The sequence below is a fragment of the Raphanus sativus genome, unplaced genomic scaffold (assembly GCF_000801105.2).
Source record: "Raphanus sativus cultivar WK10039 unplaced genomic scaffold, ASM80110v3 Scaffold1529, whole genome shotgun sequence".
NCBI classification, from domain to species: Eukaryota; Viridiplantae; Streptophyta; class Magnoliopsida; order Brassicales; family Brassicaceae; genus Raphanus; species Raphanus sativus.
In genome coordinates, this window is record NW_026616839.1 from 3,025 (window position 1) to 21,489 (window position 18,465).

General features: G+C 38.7%; 6 protein-coding genes and 1 long non-coding RNA gene across 7 annotated transcripts; 2 read left to right on the forward strand and 5 right to left on the reverse strand.

Moving 5' to 3' along the window:
• Positions 1–522: 522 nt before the first annotated feature.
• Positions 523–2,180, forward strand: LOC130504368 (uncharacterized). The gene is made up of 3 exons (XM_056998990.1): positions 523–886; positions 1,180–1,292; positions 1,394–2,180. The coding sequence occupies exons 1-3, from the start codon at positions 631–633 to the stop codon at positions 2,030–2,032; spliced, it is 1,008 nt and encodes a 335-aa protein (XP_056854970.1). The 5' UTR covers positions 523–630; the 3' UTR covers positions 2,033–2,180.
• Position 2,181: 1 nt separating this feature from the next.
• Positions 2,182–3,079, reverse strand: LOC130504369 (uncharacterized). The gene has a single exon (XM_056998991.1). It carries the CDS (start codon positions 3,077–3,079, stop codon positions 2,309–2,311), a length of 771 nt encoding a protein of 256 aa, XP_056854971.1. The 3' UTR covers positions 2,182–2,308.
• Positions 3,080–3,255: 176 nt separating this feature from the next.
• LOC130504370 (uncharacterized) lies at positions 3,256–7,016 on the reverse strand. Its single transcript, XM_056998992.1, has 8 exons — positions 6,517–7,016; positions 6,087–6,186; positions 5,133–5,189; positions 4,611–4,716; positions 4,444–4,526; positions 4,211–4,272; positions 4,000–4,096; positions 3,256–3,672 (listed from the first exon to the last, which is right to left on the reverse strand). The coding sequence occupies exons 1-8, from the start codon at positions 6,666–6,668 to the stop codon at positions 3,616–3,618; spliced, it is 714 nt and encodes a 237-aa protein (XP_056854972.1). The 5' UTR covers positions 6,669–7,016; the 3' UTR covers positions 3,256–3,615.
• Positions 7,017–9,047: 2,031 nt separating this feature from the next.
• LOC108860687 (15-cis-zeta-carotene isomerase, chloroplastic) lies at positions 9,048–10,880 on the reverse strand. Its single transcript, XM_018634547.2, has 4 exons — positions 10,381–10,880; positions 10,153–10,299; positions 9,845–10,054; positions 9,048–9,548 (listed from the first exon to the last, which is right to left on the reverse strand). Exons 1-4 carry the CDS (start codon positions 10,780–10,782, stop codon positions 9,213–9,215), a joined length of 1,095 nt encoding a protein of 364 aa, XP_018490049.1. The 5' UTR covers positions 10,783–10,880; the 3' UTR covers positions 9,048–9,212.
• A 114-nt stretch (positions 10,881–10,994) lies between these two features.
• LOC108860697 (eukaryotic translation initiation factor 3 subunit H) lies at positions 10,995–13,713 on the reverse strand. Its single transcript, XM_018634558.2, has 12 exons — positions 13,552–13,713; positions 13,366–13,445; positions 13,110–13,226; positions 12,889–12,992; positions 12,732–12,798; positions 12,289–12,422; positions 12,166–12,214; positions 11,949–12,020; positions 11,756–11,857; positions 11,615–11,682; positions 11,279–11,431; positions 10,995–11,197 (listed from the first exon to the last, which is right to left on the reverse strand). Exons 1-12 carry the CDS (start codon positions 13,559–13,561, stop codon positions 11,140–11,142), a joined length of 1,014 nt encoding a protein of 337 aa, XP_018490060.1. The 5' UTR covers positions 13,562–13,713; the 3' UTR covers positions 10,995–11,139.
• A 1,122-nt stretch (positions 13,714–14,835) lies between these two features.
• LOC130504372 (inactive leucine-rich repeat receptor-like serine/threonine-protein kinase At1g60630) lies at positions 14,836–17,743 on the forward strand. The gene is made up of 2 exons (XM_056998994.1): positions 14,836–16,810; positions 16,885–17,743. Exons 1-2 carry the CDS (start codon positions 15,472–15,474, stop codon positions 17,544–17,546), a joined length of 2,001 nt encoding a protein of 666 aa, XP_056854974.1. The 5' UTR covers positions 14,836–15,471; the 3' UTR covers positions 17,547–17,743.
• On the reverse strand, positions 17,731–18,458 carry LOC130504373 (uncharacterized). The gene is made up of 2 exons (XR_008941238.1): positions 18,204–18,458; positions 17,731–18,103 (listed from the first exon to the last, which is right to left on the reverse strand). It is a non-coding gene; the product is annotated as an uncharacterized LOC130504373 (long non-coding RNA).
• Between the last annotated feature and the right edge of the window lie 7 nt (positions 18,459–18,465).

Sequence of the window (18,465 nt, forward strand, 5' to 3'; positions counted from 1 at the left end):
ATAAATGTAGATAAATATTTGAATTAATAAATATTTATTTTCAACAAATCTAAGTCCAAATTAATTTCTCACTTAAAACAAATCAAATATCAAATATATGTAAAATAGCAAATAGTCCCACCAATAAATTTGTAGATAAGATTGATGGAGGAATCCTATTATTGCTCTTTTCATTTAATTATTTACTGAACTGTTTTAGTATTTAGTTATTTGTTAAGAAACAAAATCTAAAATGATTTTATCTTATTTGTTTTCATTGTAATTAATAGGAAAGTTTTAAATGTGAATTTTAAATAAAAAATGACAGTTGTTAAATACAAGTAAGTGTGGTTTCACAAATTAATATCATTAGCATATGTAGGGAATCACTTCCCTATTTCCCTAAATAACAATTAATCTACCTAATAACAATTATTATAACCCCGAAAACAATTATTAAATGATTATCTCTTAATTTGACTCTTACGTTTGTTATTTAATGACTACTAGCACAAGAGATGAAGTATATTCTCACCATTTTGCTTTCTTCTGCTCAACGTTGGTTGAGCCAACTCCTTTTCTCTCTTCCCTCTCTCTCTCTCTCTCAGAAGAATACACAAAAGATACCGAGTATTTTCAGATGCTCTCGCAATGGTAAATCAACTAAAGGAGAAGAAAAAACAAGTTCAACAGCAGCATAATCTCGACCCTGAGAACCCTGAAGCTGAACCTTCTCGATTCTTCTGTGGGAGCTTTTGCTCTGCTCTGTCACGTCTGTTTAGTCTAACATGTGTCATCTTTTTGGTCCTTAGCTTTGCGACTCTCCTTTCAGCGATCTTCTGGCTGTTCCCGCCGCGTCGATCGCTGCCTACTAGACACCATGCTGATGATATAGTTCATCTCAATGGTAATCCTCTGCTTTCAACACAAGTTTTATCTTTTTTTTTCTCAGTTACAGAAAGTTTACTGCTTTAATTAAAGGTGGAGACTTTAAGTACAGAAGCTATCTCTGGTTTTTTAATATATAGTGGCTGCTTCAGTTAAAGCCTTAAAGGTGGAGACTTTAAGTAGAGAAGCTAGCTTTGGTTCTAAGTCTCACAAACAGTAGTGAAGCAGTTTCTCAATTTTAATGTGTATTCAACTTTCCTTCCAAATGTGATCACAATGTCTTACATTGTCATCTTCTTTGTCTGAAACCAGCATCAGTAGAAGCATGCTTTAGACTTCATAAACAAGCTTCTGAGGTCATTTCCCATAAAGGAAAGCTAGAGATGGATATCTTTTCAAGTATACATCTTAGGAACAACACCAAGGTATAATACATTCTTTGCTCCAAAACTTTATGCAGCATATATAAAATGTTGTATGTTTTTAGAGGCTCTAATGTCTATTTTATTGTTTGAACTTTGAACAGGTGACTGTTCTGTCTCTGCATCAACCAGGTGCATCTAATTTCACTCATGTCAAGTTTGGAGTTCTGCCTGTTCCTACTAACCATACAATGACAAAACACTCGTTAACTTCGCTGCGATCTTCTTTCGTTAACCTCTTTGCTCAAAGTTGTGATCTGAATCTGACCACATCAACTTTCGGGAAGCCAACATCTTTTCAGGTTCTGAAGTTCCCTGGTGGAATAACTGTGGATCCTCTGGGACTTGAACCTGTCTCTGGATTACTAGAGCTTCTCTTTAGCTTCACCCTCGAATTCTCCTTGTCCGAGATACAAGACAGAGTGGACCTTTTGAAAAATCAGCTCGAGCTTGTGTTGCATTTGGAGCTGTTTGAGAGTTTTCGTGTAGTTCTAACTAATCATAAAGGATCTACAGTTTCTCCTCCGGTAACTGTCCGGGGCTGTGTGGTCTCAAACATGACAATTATGGAAAGCCATATTCAGCAGAGGTTCGACCATCTTGCTCAGCCCCCTGCTAAAAACTTCGGTCTAGACAACTCAGTTTTTGGTGAAGTCAAGAATGTTACTTTCACAAGTTACCCGGTGGGCAAAGTTCTTGATTCTGATTCGGTATTGGCAACTAACGCCAACTTCTTGACATGAAGCTTCTTACCTTTGTGAATGTTTCTTAGTAGCGGTGATAAAATGTATAATAAAGATTGGTGACTTGTAAAGGCTTAACAACTGCTAGCCGCAGCAGGTCTAAAGTCATCTCTGGCAGTATCTATTTAGCTTTAGAACTAAACTGTCTCATAGAGGTTTGTATTAATTATGAAACAGAGTTCTTCATTCTAATGAGATACAGCTTTGATTAAGTTGCTTGAAACAATACCAAAAGAGAGAGATTCAGTTTCTGTATATTGAGTTTACATAACTTCTCTATGACTGGTTTGTTACAGTTTCTTTGAATCGGTTTAGCTCTTCTTCTAGCTTCTTGATTACTTCATCTTTCTCCGCAAGAGTCTCTAGTAATGTTATATTCTCTTTACTAAGATGTTGAAACTGGCTGATGATTCCATCTATCTGCACTTCAATGGCTTCATCACTAAGCTCGAAAGCAGTCTCCACAACCCTCAAAACCCGCCACAAGCTCGCCACCACGATGAAACCTGTCCCTTCCCTGTCAAGAAACACCTGGAGAACCAGGGCTATAACGGCAACCGAACCATCCATCACACAGCCAGGTTGTCTGAAAAACGATTTCCCCATAGCAACAGCTAGAGCCATGGATTTAACGGCGAGGATGCTCAGAATAGCTGTTCCTCCCCAACGGAACCATTCATCCTTGCTTGAGGTATCCTTGACTGATGTGCAGGAGAGGAGAGAGGAAGACAGTTCGAGGGACATTAAGACAATGTCGAGAGAGAGCAAGAAGATGGTGAAAAGGTGAACTTGGTATGACTCCAGGAACTCGGATAAAGTGATTCTCCACTGTGGTTTGACGGAGGTGAGATCTTGTTGATGTTGTTTTGGGGTGAAGAGGAAAAGTTGTCGCCATTTTTGCCGTCTGCACCAACTCTTGATCAGGTTTTGGATGGAGAATTCGACATTTTCAAGTGTTCCGGTGTTGATGGAAGTCATGGAATGATGGAAAGATGAAAAAGCTGTGGTAAGTTGTAGATATGACGAGCGTTGAAGGAAGGCAATCATTTTTAATGAAGTGGAGAAAATCCAGGTTTTTTGGGAAAGATTACTTGAAAGGAAAGTAAGCTTGGAATATGATGCAAGTTACCCTGTTTAGGAGAAAACCCTCGTTTACTTCTGTTGGCAATGTTTCATATTATTTTACATTTGAAATATTAGTTTACAAAATACACATACCAAACTAAGAGAACTGTTCTTTATACTAATTTAAGCATCAACATGATTACAGCAAAGGGCTTTGGAGTTCCATCAACACATGCCAGAACATTTTTATGAATTTCAAGGAACCATATGTTCTAGTGAAGGCCAAAGAGTTTTTACCTTGGCCTTATGCGGTCTGTAGTTCGTTCTTCTCAGACAAATTACCGGAACGCACATGTATTCTGCGAGTGCCGGTTGTCAAGTCTCGTGTGTGTCCTGGAGTGGTGTCTGCAGTTGATAAACCCTTGTGTGTCTGTGTCATATTGATCACGAAAACACTTCCACGTACCATGTACTTGTGCTATTTTCTTCAGCATCCGTCAAAATCCAGCTTTCCCCCATCAGATTCTCGGCTCCTGCTTTAGGTGAATACTTGGTTGAATGGTGTATGATCTTGGCTGTGAGACAAGAAAAAACAATACATTTAACATCAAACCTGACCCGCTCCCAAGAGAAAATGCTCAGAGATTTATAACCTATAAGAGCATTAATGGTTGCTGTGTTTTTTCCTTAAAAGTATATTTTCACTTAAATACTTTGCTCAAGAATACAGCAATTTATGTTAGATTAAATGATACTCTTTAGCACTTCTAGGGTCATGAAACACTGATCGTTAGAGGTCACAAAGAGAACTTTGATTAGCTTCTTCTTTCCATCCCCACAATAGTTCTCTTAGGTAGCAGCACTAAGGACTTTTGATCCACTACAACAAAGTATGACCTTACCTGTGATGTACTCGAAAATAAACGGCTGGCAAGATCATCGTTAATTGCAACAGGTAGAGGCAGCATCCGACTCATGATACCCGGCATCTCCTTCATGCTACAGCAGAAGCTAAGAGTTTAGCAATTGAAGCTTTTATTCATAGAAAGGAAAGGAGTAGAGATGACATGTCTCAATTATGAAAACTGATATCTGCTATTTAGATTCACATACTCAGTCAGAATGGCGTTGATGTTATTTCTTGCCTGATAAAGGAGGCTGATGTTATCCTGCAACTGTTTACAAAAAAGTGAGGATCTGTTTGTGAATGGATAACAAGGGAACCGGACCAAATAGTATCATTTTTTTTTTGTAAAACAACTGATCATGTGGGATATACGATGTTCAACCAAACTTTTCTGATAATTCCAATCCCTCAAATCTTCTCATGCACAAACTAAAGTTACCTTGTACGCAGAGAGGTTGTAGGAAATTTGACTAAAAGCTTGAGCGTTTTGCTGTAGGAGATCCATTACTGCGTCACTTAGACCTGAGACAAATAGTTCCAACAAAGGTATCAGCCTGATATTTCTATTTTTTAAAACCACACAACCCCAGGAGAAGAGCACTAGACCTTCAAAAGGCATATGTGTAGTGTGGCACATATTGTTCGTGACATATAAAGCATTTTGTTGTGGCACATTGGCTACCATGTTCAGTTCTGGGGATGTATCCACCACCTTACCATGAAGAAGCATGGTCTTTAGAAACCAATTTCAAAAGCATATTTGATTTTCAGAGTTTCCATATGATCCAATCAAAATTATATTGCAACATTTGAGACCAAACACATAATAAATTTACCCTTTACCAAAATGTCCTAAACTCACAAAGCTTAGATACTGATGCTAAAGTTATACTGCTAATACTTCTCCTTAGTTGAATCCTCATAGTCTTTATGCCCATCATTTATTGCTAAACAGCTTACTGAATGTAAACATTTTATTAACAATAAAAACCCATTGTGGTATCTTTTTCTATAATCAAGAACTAAAGATACGCTTATGCTCCAATTAAACCACTCATCTTCACAAATTTATTAGATTGAAACTTACTTAAGTTAAGACACACGAGAGGCATAGGTGAGCAAGCCTACCTTTCTACTGCTGATGTGGTTCCCAGCACTAGTTTCTGCTCTTTTTCTTCGTTTTCGCTGTGAGAATAGAAGCGCGTATTAGCCAACAAACTTAGAGATAATGATAAATCTCTAATGAAAGATAAAATAAAGCAAACAAGCACTAATGAATTAAAAAAAAGGAGGACTTTTGGATCTTTCTGCTTGATTGCATCATACCTCTAATCGAAGACTCACAGGGCAGAAACATGAGCGAGATGGTAACAAAATGATGACAAAAAAATATATTTCATTAAATCATTTTGTTTCACTTTATTATGCAAAGATTTAGCCTCATGATGTAACCATATGTTGTGGGCAAAATAATCATTTATAGAAAAAGCTCCAGTCATAGGTTAGGTGTTATAACATTTATTCAAAGATAATATGCCAAACATAAATCTCCTAAACTCCAAAAAGTATATGAATCCATCCATGCCATCACTCATAAAAGCACTATCTATTTCAGTATCCTACATAAATAGCTTTTAATAAAAACTTTAGGCTTATTTCCTTTTCCAACAATTCCATCCACAATCATGGACTCCAAAGCTAAATATAAAGACAGGTCTAGCGTCAGCAAAACTTGTCATTTTCACTTTTTTGCTCATCCTTTACTAGACTTTACGACATGGCAGGGTGGCTTTTCATCAATAAAACCTATAGCTTTTTTGTAGGTCTTTATCTTTATCACAAAGCACAAGCAAAGTTGGCATCATAATGCTGATTCCTTCATATTTACCATATGATTTTAAAATATCCATCGGATTACTTACTTCCATGACAGCCACATAACATTTCAAAAAAGGAATACTAGAAACTGCTAGAAAAATCATTGGTATCTAGACACTCTAAAGTGGTAAAATTTTCTACTCATATAAGCAAAAGCATATGAACAACATGAGCTGAAACACAGAAGAGCGTTACAAAACTTACCGCCATCCATCTACACCTCAATGCTACATCCCTTACAGTTTTATCAGGCAGAGCTGCAGCGATCTTCACATACGTCGAAACTTTCGATTCATCTTTTAATCTACAACACGGGGGAGAAAAAAAGAGATAAAAGATGTCATTAAATGGAAACCAAACATAACAATAAGAGAATCGAAATGACTTGCTGAGAAATGGCTAATGGTCTCATCATGTTCACAGATAGCAAATATGCATTGTTTTTACATTTCATGGAACACACACAAAGAGCAATACTTTAGATTCCTAAAGAATAACAAAGGAACATACTTTTTAATAGAGTCCCATCATGGAGAAGAATATAATTCTCATAAAAACGATTCCCAATTGTTAAAACCTTTTTGAAAATTTGATCATATTACGAAATGGAAGGAAAAATCCAAAAGATACCTACTTTGCAAGGCCGTTCTCCAAAACATACTGCTCCTCAAGGGACCAATCCATGACCAAAGCAGCTTCAGGTTTGATGCCGTAATTAGCCGGAAAAACAAGACCGGTGGTGGTGATGGTGCTCGGCGGAACAGAGTGGTTATCCATTGGAATCATCCGTGGGAGGAGGGGGGAATATTAAATGAATCTGATTAGCTATTCAAAAAAAAAATCAGATCGAAGAGTGCCCTAATCCGCACCGGTGGTGTCACAATTAGAGATGGAGGTGACAAAGAGAGAGAGAGACGCTGCAAATACGTTGGAAACACCGCCTGAGATGCTCCGGAGAGCAGCTGAATTGATTATTGAGAGACGATGAAGGGCGAATGAGATCAAATTGAAAACTCCGATGGAAGAAAGTCGAGGAAGGGGGGAGAGAGAGAGAGAGAGAGAGAGAGAGAGTGAAGTGGTGGTAGCAAGTGTTGGTTTTTGTTTGGTTCTTTTGTCTTTATTTTGCAGAAGCACACTGTCTTGTTGTCTTCATATGCTTTGCTCTCTTTATTTATTGGGAAAATTCCTTAAAAATACACAAACTGAATTTCTTTTACTGAAAAAATACACGAACTTTTTTGGCTTCCCAAAAAATACACAAACTAATTTTGATTGTCCATAAAATACACGAACTTTTGAATTTTGAAGGTTTCACACCTCGATTTTAACGGTCTAAATAGTGACTAACAGAATAGTAAGATGCCGTTAGACGCCGTTAACTCTGAATAAAAAGTTCATGTATTTTATGGACAACCAAAATTAGTTCGTGTATTTTTTGGGAAGCCTAAAAAGTTCGTGTATTTTTTCAGCAAAGTAAATTTAGTATGAGTATTTTAAGGAATTTTCAAATGGAGTTTGGATATTTCATATCCTATTCAGATGCTAAATATCTGGACCCAATACAGATCCAAAATTTTATATTTGTAAACTTTCAGTTTGGTTTTGGACCGAATATTTTCGGATCAGTTTCGATCCAAGTTTTTGAATCCGGCTAAAATATCTAGACCTAATCTTGACATTTTAGCCGGATTCAAAAACTTGGATTGGAACTGACCCGAAAATATTAGGTCCAAAACCAAACCGAAAGTTTACAAATATTTGTTGGATCCAAACTCTTCTACTTGAAAGAATTGAAACCAAAAAGAACTGATCCGAATAGACATGGGCCTAATAAAATCGACACGAATAGATTCAATCCGACAAGATCTTTTTGCTAACAATTTTGTTATTATTTTTGCAATATTTTTTAGTTTTGTTTTTGTAACAGAAACATTTTTAATTAATATGAAACTTTCAATGTAAAATTTAGAGTTGTTTGTGAATTTTTAGATATATATGATAGATTTCGACTAAATTGGACTCAACAAATATTTGTAAACTTTTGGTTTGGTTTTGGACAGAATATTTTTGGGTCAGTTCCGACTCAAGTTTTTGAATCCGGCTAGACATTAATTCGGTCCAAAATCAAACCGAAAGTTTACAAATATAAAATTTCGGACATGTATCATGTGATAGAGAATGTGTTTTTTTCAGGTCTTTGGGTCGGGTTTGGGCCGTTTTTTCGGGATCTGGATTTTTCAGATCGAAAATATCTGGTCCAAAACCAAACCGAAAGTTTACAAATATAAAATTTTGGATATGTATTGGGTCCAGATATTTAGCCTCTGAATAGTATATGAAATATCCAAACTCCATTTGAAAATTCCTTAAAAATACACATACTAAATTTTCTTTGCTGAAAAAATACATAAACTTTTTAGGCTTCCCGAAAAATACACGAACTAATTTTGGTTGTCCATAAAATACATGAACTTTTTAATCAGAGTTAACGGCGTCTAACGGCGTCTTACTATTCTGTTAGTCACTGTTTATACCGTTAAAATCGAGGTGTGAAACTTTCAAAATTCAAAAGTTCGTGTATTTTATGGACAATCAAAATTAGTTTGTGTATTTTTTGGGAAGCCAAAAAAGTTCGTGTATTTTTTCAGCAAAAGAAATTCAGTTTGTGTATTTTTAAGGAATTTTCCCTTATTTATTTGGCCTGTTTTCTTATTTATTTATTTATTCATTTATTGTAATATGTTTTATATATGTTTTAATTATTTATAAAAATTATATGGATTTACATTAATTATGACAAATATAAAGATTATAGAATAAATTATTCTTGGAGGATTACACTTTGAAATTTCAAATATAAGGTTTTGCAAACTCTTAAGAGAAGAAAAGTTAAATTTTGTTGGAGATGCTCTAAATCATTAACCTTTTGCTTTGAAGATATCTAGGGCATCAATATCTAGATACTAAGATATCAAGCTAGATTTGATTCAAGATCTTCGCATATTTGTTAAAGATTATTGAGTTCATTGATTCTAACTAATATCTAATGGTCAAATTTCCTCTATTAGTGGTGGTGGTGGGCATCAGTCCCCAATCCCCGTATCACAGGCTTTTTTTTTTAAATAATCCTTGCAGTTCTTAATTTATATAGTTTTGTTTGACAAATATTACAAACAGTAGTTTTTTTTTTTGAAAGAATAAACAGTAGTTTTTTTGTATTTATACAGTTCTTTTTTTTTGTAGTAAAATAATTATACATTGTTCCTTGAGAAGTTTTTACGAGGAACTTCCCCTTTGAATATACCATGACCATGAGATAATAAAAAGAATCTACCAATGAAGCCTGAAGCTCGCACCTTGCATTAGCGGGTGAGCAAAATAGGCTCCAACTGTTAACGCCGTGATTGCAAGATAAGGCAACCGAACAAACTCTTTGTAGTAATCCTTAGGCAAAACTTGGCGTCCTTCAATAATGGCAGCAAAAGGAATCACACTCGTTCTCTTCTTGATGCCTTCGAAAGCATCTCCGTATCTTTTAGCTAGTCTCCTGTCTCCATTCCACGCCCCAAACAAATGGTGTGCAATCAAACCAAGAGACGCCGATGCAGCTACTGAGTTTCCAATCCAGAGAGTGTGCGCTAAACACCAAACTATTTGTCCAACCATCTGAAAAAAAAAAGAGGAAGAGAAAGAGATGTGAAACAATCAAACTCTAATTAACAAATCTTCGTCCTTGAAGACGCATAGAGAAAGAGAACATATCCAAAAACTATAGCTAAATAAAAAAAGCCTACCTTTCTACATATTGTAAAGTTTTTTTGTTTATGGAGCAATTGGATTAGAGTAACGGATCAAATGAAATATCAAGTATTTATTGGCACATCACATCACAGCCAACACACTGTTGAACATGAAGATGCTTATGAAAGACGAAGAAGAAGTAGAGATTGTGCATAAATTACCTGAGGGTGACGAGTGATTCTGATGATGCCAGTCTCCCAGAGATGCATCTTGGGTTTATCAACAGCAGCGACCTCGAGAAGATTGAAGGTAGAAGGATAGAGAAAGAAGAAGGAGACAAAGTTAGCGAACCAGATAGCTTCATGGACACCCGGAACACCCTGAAGCTGCCATAACTGTGACCCATCGTATCTATGGTTTATAAAGAAAACCTGAAAAAACCAGAACCAAGTAAAAAAAAAAATTTACATTTGACCCCACACAAAGAAAGAGTCACCATTTCATTTCGATCCTCAAAAACATAACTCACAATGGTGCTCATAGCTAGAGGAAGAGAGACTCCAGCAAACAGAACACGAAACGCTCTTTCGCCTATGAGTTTCTCTCCTACATCTCTGAGACTAGCTAATCCACTGTGCACAGTTGCGAAGATGAGTATAAGCATTAACATCGCCACCTGCGAAAAAAAACAGTCTTTTTTACAGTGAAATAAAAAAAAACTGAAATTTACTCGGTTTTTACAGCGATTTTTGCATACCTCCGGCGAGCCGGAGACGGCGGAGACGGCGTCGATGTATGATTTACCGAAACCGGTGGAGTTATCGATCCAGACTACGTTGAGGATGTAGAGAACGACTCCAAGGATAACGCCGAAATAAACCCAGGAAACGAGCTTCTGTTTGCCTAATTCGAAAGCAGCAGAGTCTTCTCCGATCAGCAGAGTTGGATTGTCTGCGTCGGGAGAAACGGGGTCTTCCCGGAGAGTGCTGCGGACGAGAATTTTCCGAATTACTGGTGGAGACGAAGAAGGCGAGGTGGTGAATTTTGTGAGACGAGGGTGAGCTGGTGGTATCCGGCGGTGGATTGAGCTGAAGTTGGGTCGGCGAGGAGGAAGAACAAGCGAAGGAGAGGTCGAGAGGAGGAGATGATAAACCGCCATTGTTGCTCTTGTGTTTGGTAAGAACTCTTAACAATGAGAAGCGATAGCACGATGTCGTTAATGCGCCTCCTTTTGTATTCAGCAACTTCGATTTTTTTTGTGCGTTATAGTATACATCAACTCACACAACTATATACGTTATTACTTGTTAGTGATTAGAGACAAAACATATTTAAAGATCACGATAAGCATTTTCTCGGACTATTATCATAAGAACTAAAAAAGAAGTTTTCAGAAATTATGTATTATGAAGTGGTTTAACTACAATAATGAAAAATTTCAAGATTAAAACAAACATAGGATCCGTTTTCTCACTTTCTCTCGACTCGAAACAAAAATTTGGTGGTCTTGTTGTAATCAGTTATCGTGCAATGCCTTGGTCAGGTAGAGCCTGCTGAAGTTCTGGCCAGCCACTCTGCATAGCAACGGGTCGACTTAATTTAAGCTCTCTTAACAGGTGGAAATGGAGAAAACGGTTATTAAGAGGTGAACATACCCATTGATTTGACCACAGAAGTTCGAGACTTGGTTTGTGATGAGGAAACTCTCTAGCCTTGAAGGTTCAGGGATCGGCTTAAAGATTGGGTTTGAAGGATCCTCTTCGGGCAAAGCCTCTTCTCCAGCTGATCTACGACCCATATTCTCCGTCCTATATATAAACAACCAAACCTCTTTGTTAGATTGTTACTCGGAATATCAACAAGAGAAGCAAATAGGCTGAACAGTGAACACCAATGTTTAGGACATCCACTACTCTTGCCATATGTTTTCCACGATCAATTCAAGGGAGTGTGAGAAACAAATCGGAACCAGAACCAAGAATGCGACTTACCTCCTCTTCTGGAGCCAGGCTTGCTGCTGCGCTTGCTGACGAGACAGGTTCCGGTAGTAGTATTGGAACTGGAAGTATAAAATTAAGATATTGTATTAAGATACTTCTGCGGATGAAAAGTGCAAGGAGAATAAGCCAAACCTTTTGCTGTTCCATAGATAAATCATCCATGCATTTAATCAAAAACTCCATATTGTTCTCAAGGAAAGGAGTGGTTGATGAGTGTAGACGATCATAATCACCCTATCAAGGGTAAAATATCCAAGAAATAAGAGTCAAAACATCTGGATTACAGGCAGCAGCGAGAATCCTTGTCCAGATACTAATATTATACCTGTGAGACAGGTGCATCAGTCTCCAGTTCAGTCATGAAGGCACTGACAAGCGCAGAGTTTGAAACCTTAATCTGTCAAACGAAAGAAACCAACGTTTAAACAAAAATCTTTTCTAAGAAGAAGCTATAATTAGGTAACGTTAATATTTCAACATATTTACTTATAAGATAAGCTAGTAAGACTTAAAGATAGAGGAGCAAAGCCCTATAAACTTACGGGAATTTCCTCAAAAATATCCATCCAGGAGAAGTTCTTCTCTCTCAACCTGACAAAAAAATAGTGATTAGAATACTACAACTATCCCACGTGTCTCAAAAGTTTAATAGACAGGCTACATACTTCTCGCCTGTAAAGTTTCCGGCCCGGTATAGCTCCATAAAGGAATCAGAAAGCTTCAAAGCCTTCAGAGCTAAGACGCCTAAGTCAGCTTTAGAGGGATCATAGATGATGCACACACACCTCTTGATGTTTTCCTGTAGATGCAAAAGATATAATTTCTTCAATTCTATTTCTTGATTTTTCAAGGGGTTTGTTACAAAATTTTCACCAAATATTTCAATGTTTCGGTGGTTCCCAAAAAAGTTTTTGTTTTCACCAGAACAGATGCCAAACTACGTACTGTACACTAGATTGACCATGATATACATTGAAATAACCTCAGCTCTAGATACTGTTATCCGAAGCACTGAGAGACGTACATGACTATTGACTAGATCGTACCAGTATCTAGAGTAGTATCATCATAACATTAAGACAATTACAACCATAATTCTGCATAATACCTGGTAATTCATGAAGGTCTCAATCAATTCAACGGTCTGATAGGATCCAAGAACTGTGGATTGATACCTGATTTAAAAAAAAAATGTACATCTTATTAGCTGCACATTAGAAAAAGCAAGATTCAGATTAGGACACAATGAAACGAGAAAAGCTTACCAGCCGACAGTGTTGTTGTCGACATTAACCTCTCTCAGACACCTCATCATTTCAAGCTGATAATTAGCACCATCGGCTTCAATTTCTTCATCGTCATCTCTCACCTGCGCTCGTTTAAGATATACAGATTTTGTTACAGTAAATCAAAGGTACGTCAAGCAGAGACAAAACTATAACAATCTTACACTGAGAGTAAAAAAAAGAAGATAAATAAAACTTACGGGGAACGGAAAACAATTGGTGACTTCAAGGACACTACCAACGTCAAGTCCAAGAAGCTGCCCTGTGACAAGCGTCGGTGCAAACTCCTTGCAGTGTTTTATTATCTTTAGCACAGCCTAATCGCAAAATACACACATACAATATATCAATGCTAACGAGCTTCACGTAGATTTTTACTAATGTGCAATGCTAATGTGAAGAACGAGTGGAAATCTAAAATTCGCAGAAGCAGGTGATGAGGAATTTTAAATTTACCAGTCCTTCGATCTGAACAACTCTGAGCGGAGGAGCGACCACCTCGTCCTTCGATATCGCCTGCAAAAACGACCTAGCCACTGCACGAGAGCAAGCTCAGATGAGAAAAAAAATATTGAGCTAGTGTAAGATTGTAGTATGTGCACGAGACGAGACGAGAATAAATAAAAGAAAAATTATACTGACTGGTTGCCATTGAATAGTGTTGATCTAGGGTGATGATGAGAACTTGACTGAGATTCGCCGCTGTGAATCCCTAACTGATTTGCTATTTCTTTGTCGCCGGCGGGGAGAGAGAGAGAGAGAGAGAGAGACTTATGTGTTTGATAGGGCTTCTTCCAAGCTGTAGAGATAACAAAATTACAAAAGAGTCCCCATAATCTCAATTATATCCGTAAATGATCCAATAATGTTTTCTTAAACAAATTGAGAAATTCTCAGTAAGGATGGACCCAACCCAGCCCATGGACCTATAATGCAATTTGTTTTACAAATGGCCAGGACCATATTATTCCTCAGACTAGAATATAGTGAAACATTTAATGCCATGGGCCACCTGACTAAGCTATAATTTGGGTAACACGCCGTAAAAGTAGTCAACTTAACAGTCACCCCAGTCGGAGACGCATTCAAAAAACTCTAGAAATTTTCCCTCCAAAATGTTGATTGGAAAAGAAGGCTAATTCAAAGTCTAATATTTGTTTCATATAATCAACTCATCCAAAGTCAAGTAAGAAGAACCCGTCAAACAAGGTAATATAGCGCTATTGAGAAGGATGTAGTCAGCAGTTTTAAAATGAATCAACGTATTTATCTCGAGATTTCGAGTTCTAGAATAATTACATTAATAATACTATTATGTTCTTTAACACTACTCCAAAGTCGAAAACCTCATGAACGAATTGAAGGTCAAAAGAAGACAGGAAAGTAAATGCCAATTAAATAACAGCAGTCTCTTCTTGGGGTTTTGGTGATGGACTGGATTCATTGGTTAAAACTTGCTCAGCCTTTACGTGAACTCAAGTCACAGTTTATCTTTATTACATCTTCATCACGCCCAAGCTAAGCAACTCATAAATTCCTAATTAATACTTCAATATCCTCGTGTTACTCTAATTAAAAAAATTGAACACCAACCATGAAATGTTAGTTTGGAACCAACCTAAAACCTAAAGCATTTATGTTTTCTTTTGTATTCTCATACACTTTTGACCAAAAGTAAATTATCTCGTTATTCTAACCAGTGGTCCAGAATGAAATACAAGTGTATACTAGTAGTTTTTATTTTTGTTATTATAAAATTATTTGACAATTCAACAAGAAAAAAGAGGTTGAAAAAGAAAGCTCAATAATTGGCTAGAGGCATGAGGAGCCAGACACCAAATTAAAAATCGAAATGCAATGTCTCTTTTTACTTAAAAAATTATGCAGCACCACTAATTAATAATGTCCACCACATTTCTTCTGCTCACCACCATTGATCTCACTATCTCTCTCTCTACTTCCAAAACTTTCTTACATTATTTTCTCAGAAGCAGTAACTCCATGGCCCCAAAACCCATCTGTCTCTGAATCTGGCTGGGAAGTAAATTAAAGCAATAACGTCAATTATTATTATTTCCTCTTCCCTTATTCGTCTCTTCTTCATAAAAACCATTTTAATAAAACTAATGGTATAATGTCTGTCTTTATATAGATATAAATAAAATATTCATGAAATGCATTGAAGAAGGTAAGAGAAAATAAATAAAGAAGAGTTTTTACAGGCATGGCTTCACGTGACAGCTTCATCGACCAAGAACTTCGAGAAAAGATACTCTCAAAGTGAGAGAGAGAGAGAGAGAGTTCTCACATGTTCATTAATACTCCTCCCCTCATGCTCACAACCAGACCATTTCCCTTCCGCCATTGATGAGACCTCTCCCTCCCTCACACCTTCTCTCTAGTCTCTTCATCCTTTCTTTGTTTTTCTCCTTCGATCTCGAAAGTGACTAATAATGGAAAGTGACAGCTAAGAGATTCATTAGGTGTTCTTTTTATGGAAACTCGATTCGACCAGTATATTTCATTACTGATTCTTTCTTGTCTGATTTGATTCGGTTAGTCATGGTCTCTTCTTCTCCGTCCACATTGTTCCTACTCTTTGCTTCTACACTATTCTTCTTCTGTTTACTTTCTCCCGCGAGATCCAGCGACGTTGACTCTCTCCTCGCCTTGAAATCCTCAATCGATCCATCCAACTCCATCCCATGGCGAGGAGAAACAGATCTCTGCAGCTGGGAAGGAGTCAAAGAATGTCTCAACGGAAGAGTCTCCAAACTCGTCCTCGAGCATCTCAACCTAACCGGCTCACTCGACTCAAGGATCCTAAACCAATTGGACCAGCTTAGGGTTCTCAGCTTCAAATCAAACTCACTCTCCGGTTCAATCCCAAACCTCTCCGGTTTACACAATCTCAAATCGGTTTACCTCAACGACAACAACTTCACCGGCTCCTTCCCGGAGTCCCTCACCTCGCTCCACCGACTGAAAACCATAAACCTCTCCGGGAACAGACTATCCGGCAAGATCCCGGCCTCGCTCCTCCGTCTCTCGCGGCTGTACACGCTCGACGTCCGGGACAATCGCTTCGCCGGCGCGATCCCTCCTCTCAACCAGACGAGTCTCAGATTCTTCAACGTCTCAAACAACGAACTCTCCGGCCCGATCCCGCCGACGCGAGCTTTGAAGCAGTTCGACGAGAGTTCGTTCGCCGGAAACGTCGCTCTCTGCGGCGATCAGATTCGAATCCCGTGCGAAACGTCGTCTCCGGGGCCCTCGGCGAAACCAGCGCCTACGGAGAAGAAGAAGAAGAGCAAAGCGAAACTGATCGGAATCATCGCCGGAAGCGTCGCCGGGGGAGTTCTGATCTTCGTCCTTCTGCTGACGCTTCTTATCTTCTGCTGTAGACGACGGAAGAGCAAATTATCTCCGAGGGAAGATAGAAAAGGCAAAGGAATCGTTGAAGGAGGAGAAGGAGCAGGAGCAGCTTCTTCGGAGACGGAGAGAGATATCGAGAGGAAAGACAGAGGATTCTCATGGGAGAGAAGCGAAGAAGGAGCGGTGGGGACGCTTGTTTTCCTCGGAGCGAGCGATTCAGGCGATACGACGAATGTGGTGAGATACACCATGGAAGATCTGCTCAAAGCTTCGGCTGAGACTTTGGGAAGAGGGACGTTAGGGAGCACGTACAAGGCCGTGATGGAGTCTGGGTTTATAGTCACTGTGAAGAGGCTCAAGAACGCGAGGTATCCTCGCATGGAGGAGTTCAAGAGACACGTTGAGATACTTGGACAGCTCAGACACCCTAACCTCGTCTCTCTCAGAGCTTATTTCCAGGCTAAAGAAGAACGATTGCTCGTCTATGATTACTTCCCCAATGGCAGTCTCTTCACTCTTATCCACGGTATGTGTGTGAAAGCTTCCTCTTTATTGCAGTGTAGAGACATTAGTCAAGCTTCATTGGGTCTTTGTTTGTAGGAACTCGAGCTTCTGGAAACGGGAAGCCTCTACATTGGACTTCATGTCTAAAAATAGCTGAGGACTTAGCCTCAGCATTGCTCTACATTCATCAGAACCCTGGCCTAACTCACGGGAACTTGAAATCGTCTAATGTTCTGTTAGGTCCTGATTTCGAGTCCTGCCTCACGGACTACGGCCTCAGCACTCTCCACGATCCCGACTCGGCTGAAGAGACGAGCGCGGTCTCTCTCTTTTACAAAGCGCCGGAGTGTAGAGACCCGAGGAGAGCCTCTACGCAACCCGCTGATGTCTACAGCTTCGGGGTCCTTCTCCTCGAGCTTTTGACAGGTAGAACACCGTTCCAGGACCTTGTTCAAGAATACGGGTCGGATATCTCTAGATGGGTGCGTGCGGTGAGAGAAGAAGAGACTGAATCAGGCGAGGAACCGACTTCTTCAGGGAACGAAGCGTCCGAGGAGAAGCTTCAGGCGCTTCTGAGTATCGCAAATGTTTGCGTGACCATTCAACCTGAAAACAGGCCTGTGATGAGAGAGGTGTTGAAGATGGTGAGGGACGCGAGAGCCGAAGCACCGTTCTCGTCTAACAGTAGCGAACATTCACCGGGGAGATGGTCGGATACTGTTCAGAGCTTGCCAAGGGAAGATCAAGTGAGCATATAGAGAACACAATGGTTGTGCTTTTCTTTCATTGCTTTTTTCTAGAATAACTTTTGTGATTCTTGGAAGTTAGATTCCATAGTGTAAAGCTTCTTTCCTTTTGCAATGCCGTTTTGATTCATCTTCCTGTAGGATTTTTCACGAGAGCTGTTAAATTTATTAAATTTGAGATGTTGACATTAAGAAATTTGACATGAAAACAGACATTATCATTATTTTGTTGCATAAACTCCATTAATAAAAACAAAAGCATATGATGTTTCTTGAACAAACAAATGAGTTGTTGTAGTACTTTTTATCCTTTTCTATGTTTTATGGTCTATTTTCCCAATTCATAACTTTTACATTCCTGAACAAAATGAATTTGTGAAGTTGTAGCAAGCTGAATCATTCTCATGGTTTTGAATTTTGGTGTTTCTCTTATGGAACATGTGCCAATGTTGGTTTAAGCGCATTCGGCTAAGAGAAGAAAGAGCTCTTCATCGGTTATGGCTCCCATTTCCATTGCTCTCTCCAACACGCTTAGTCCTCCATCGTCCTCTATCGATGGACGTGCACCTCTGTTTTTTACACAAACAGTTCAAGAAAATATAAACACAACCGTCTTAGTTAAAATGTGTTCGATCCAAATGCAGCGTTCCCGTAATGTTAAAAATGTACCTTCGGAGTAGAATCTTTGCAAACTTGTGGTTCCCTGAAGAGATGCAGTGGTGTAACGGAGTCCTTCCGTGGTAATCTCTCATGTTTGGGTCAGCACCAAACTGCAGCAACAGTTCAAGCAAGACAGAGTCACCGATGTGACAAGCCACATGGAGCAATGAACAGCCTTGAAGACAGTTTCCTGGTTCGTTGGAGTCTTTGATCCTCTGACACGCAGTTGGGTCATGTCTTTTCTTTACCGCTTCCCCTGATGCGTCGGCAT

Coding starts and splice junctions, on each gene's coding strand:
- LOC130504368 (XM_056998990.1), top strand. CDS start 631: ATGGTAAATCAACTAAAGGAGAAGAAAAAACAAGTTCAACAGCAGCAT. Junction 887..1,179: donor TGATATAGTTCATCTCAATG/GTAATCCTCTGC, acceptor GTCTGAAACCAG/CATCAGTAGAAGCATGCTTT. Junction 1,293..1,393: donor ATCTTAGGAACAACACCAAG/GTATAATACATT, acceptor AACTTTGAACAG/GTGACTGTTCTGTCTCTGCA.
- LOC130504369 (XM_056998991.1), bottom strand. CDS start 3,079: ATGATTGCCTTCCTTCAACGCTCGTCATATCTACAACTTACCACAGCT.
- LOC130504370 (XM_056998992.1), bottom strand. CDS start 6,668: ATGATTCCAATGGATAACCACTCTGTTCCGCCGAGCACCATCACCACC. Junction 4,527..4,610: donor TACACATATGCCTTTTGAAG/GTCTAGTGCTCT, acceptor TATTTGTCTCAG/GTCTAAGTGACGCAGTAATG. Junction 4,273..4,443: donor ACAACCTCTCTGCGTACAAG/GTAACTTTAGTT, acceptor TTTTGTAAACAG/TTGCAGGATAACATCAGCCT.
- LOC108860687 (XM_018634547.2), bottom strand. CDS start 10,782: ATGGCGGTTTATCATCTCCTCCTCTCGACCTCTCCTTCGCTTGTTCTT. Junction 10,055..10,152: donor CTCTAGCTATGAGCACCATT/GTGAGTTATGTT, acceptor TGGTTTTTTCAG/GTTTTCTTTATAAACCATAG. Junction 9,549..9,844: donor GAATCACTCGTCACCCTCAG/GTAATTTATGCA, acceptor TTTTTTTTTCAG/ATGGTTGGACAAATAGTTTG.
- LOC108860697 (XM_018634558.2), bottom strand. Junction 11,858..11,948: donor CTGATGCACCTGTCTCACAG/GTATAATATTAG, acceptor TACCCTTGATAG/GGTGATTATGATCGTCTACA. Junction 11,683..11,755: donor TATCTATGGAACAGCAAAAG/GTTTGGCTTATT, acceptor TTATACTTCCAG/TTCCAATACTACTACCGGAA.
- LOC130504372 (XM_056998994.1), top strand. CDS start 15,472: ATGGTCTCTTCTTCTCCGTCCACATTGTTCCTACTCTTTGCTTCTACA. Junction 16,811..16,884: donor TCTCTTCACTCTTATCCACG/GTATGTGTGTGA, acceptor CTTTGTTTGTAG/GAACTCGAGCTTCTGGAAAC.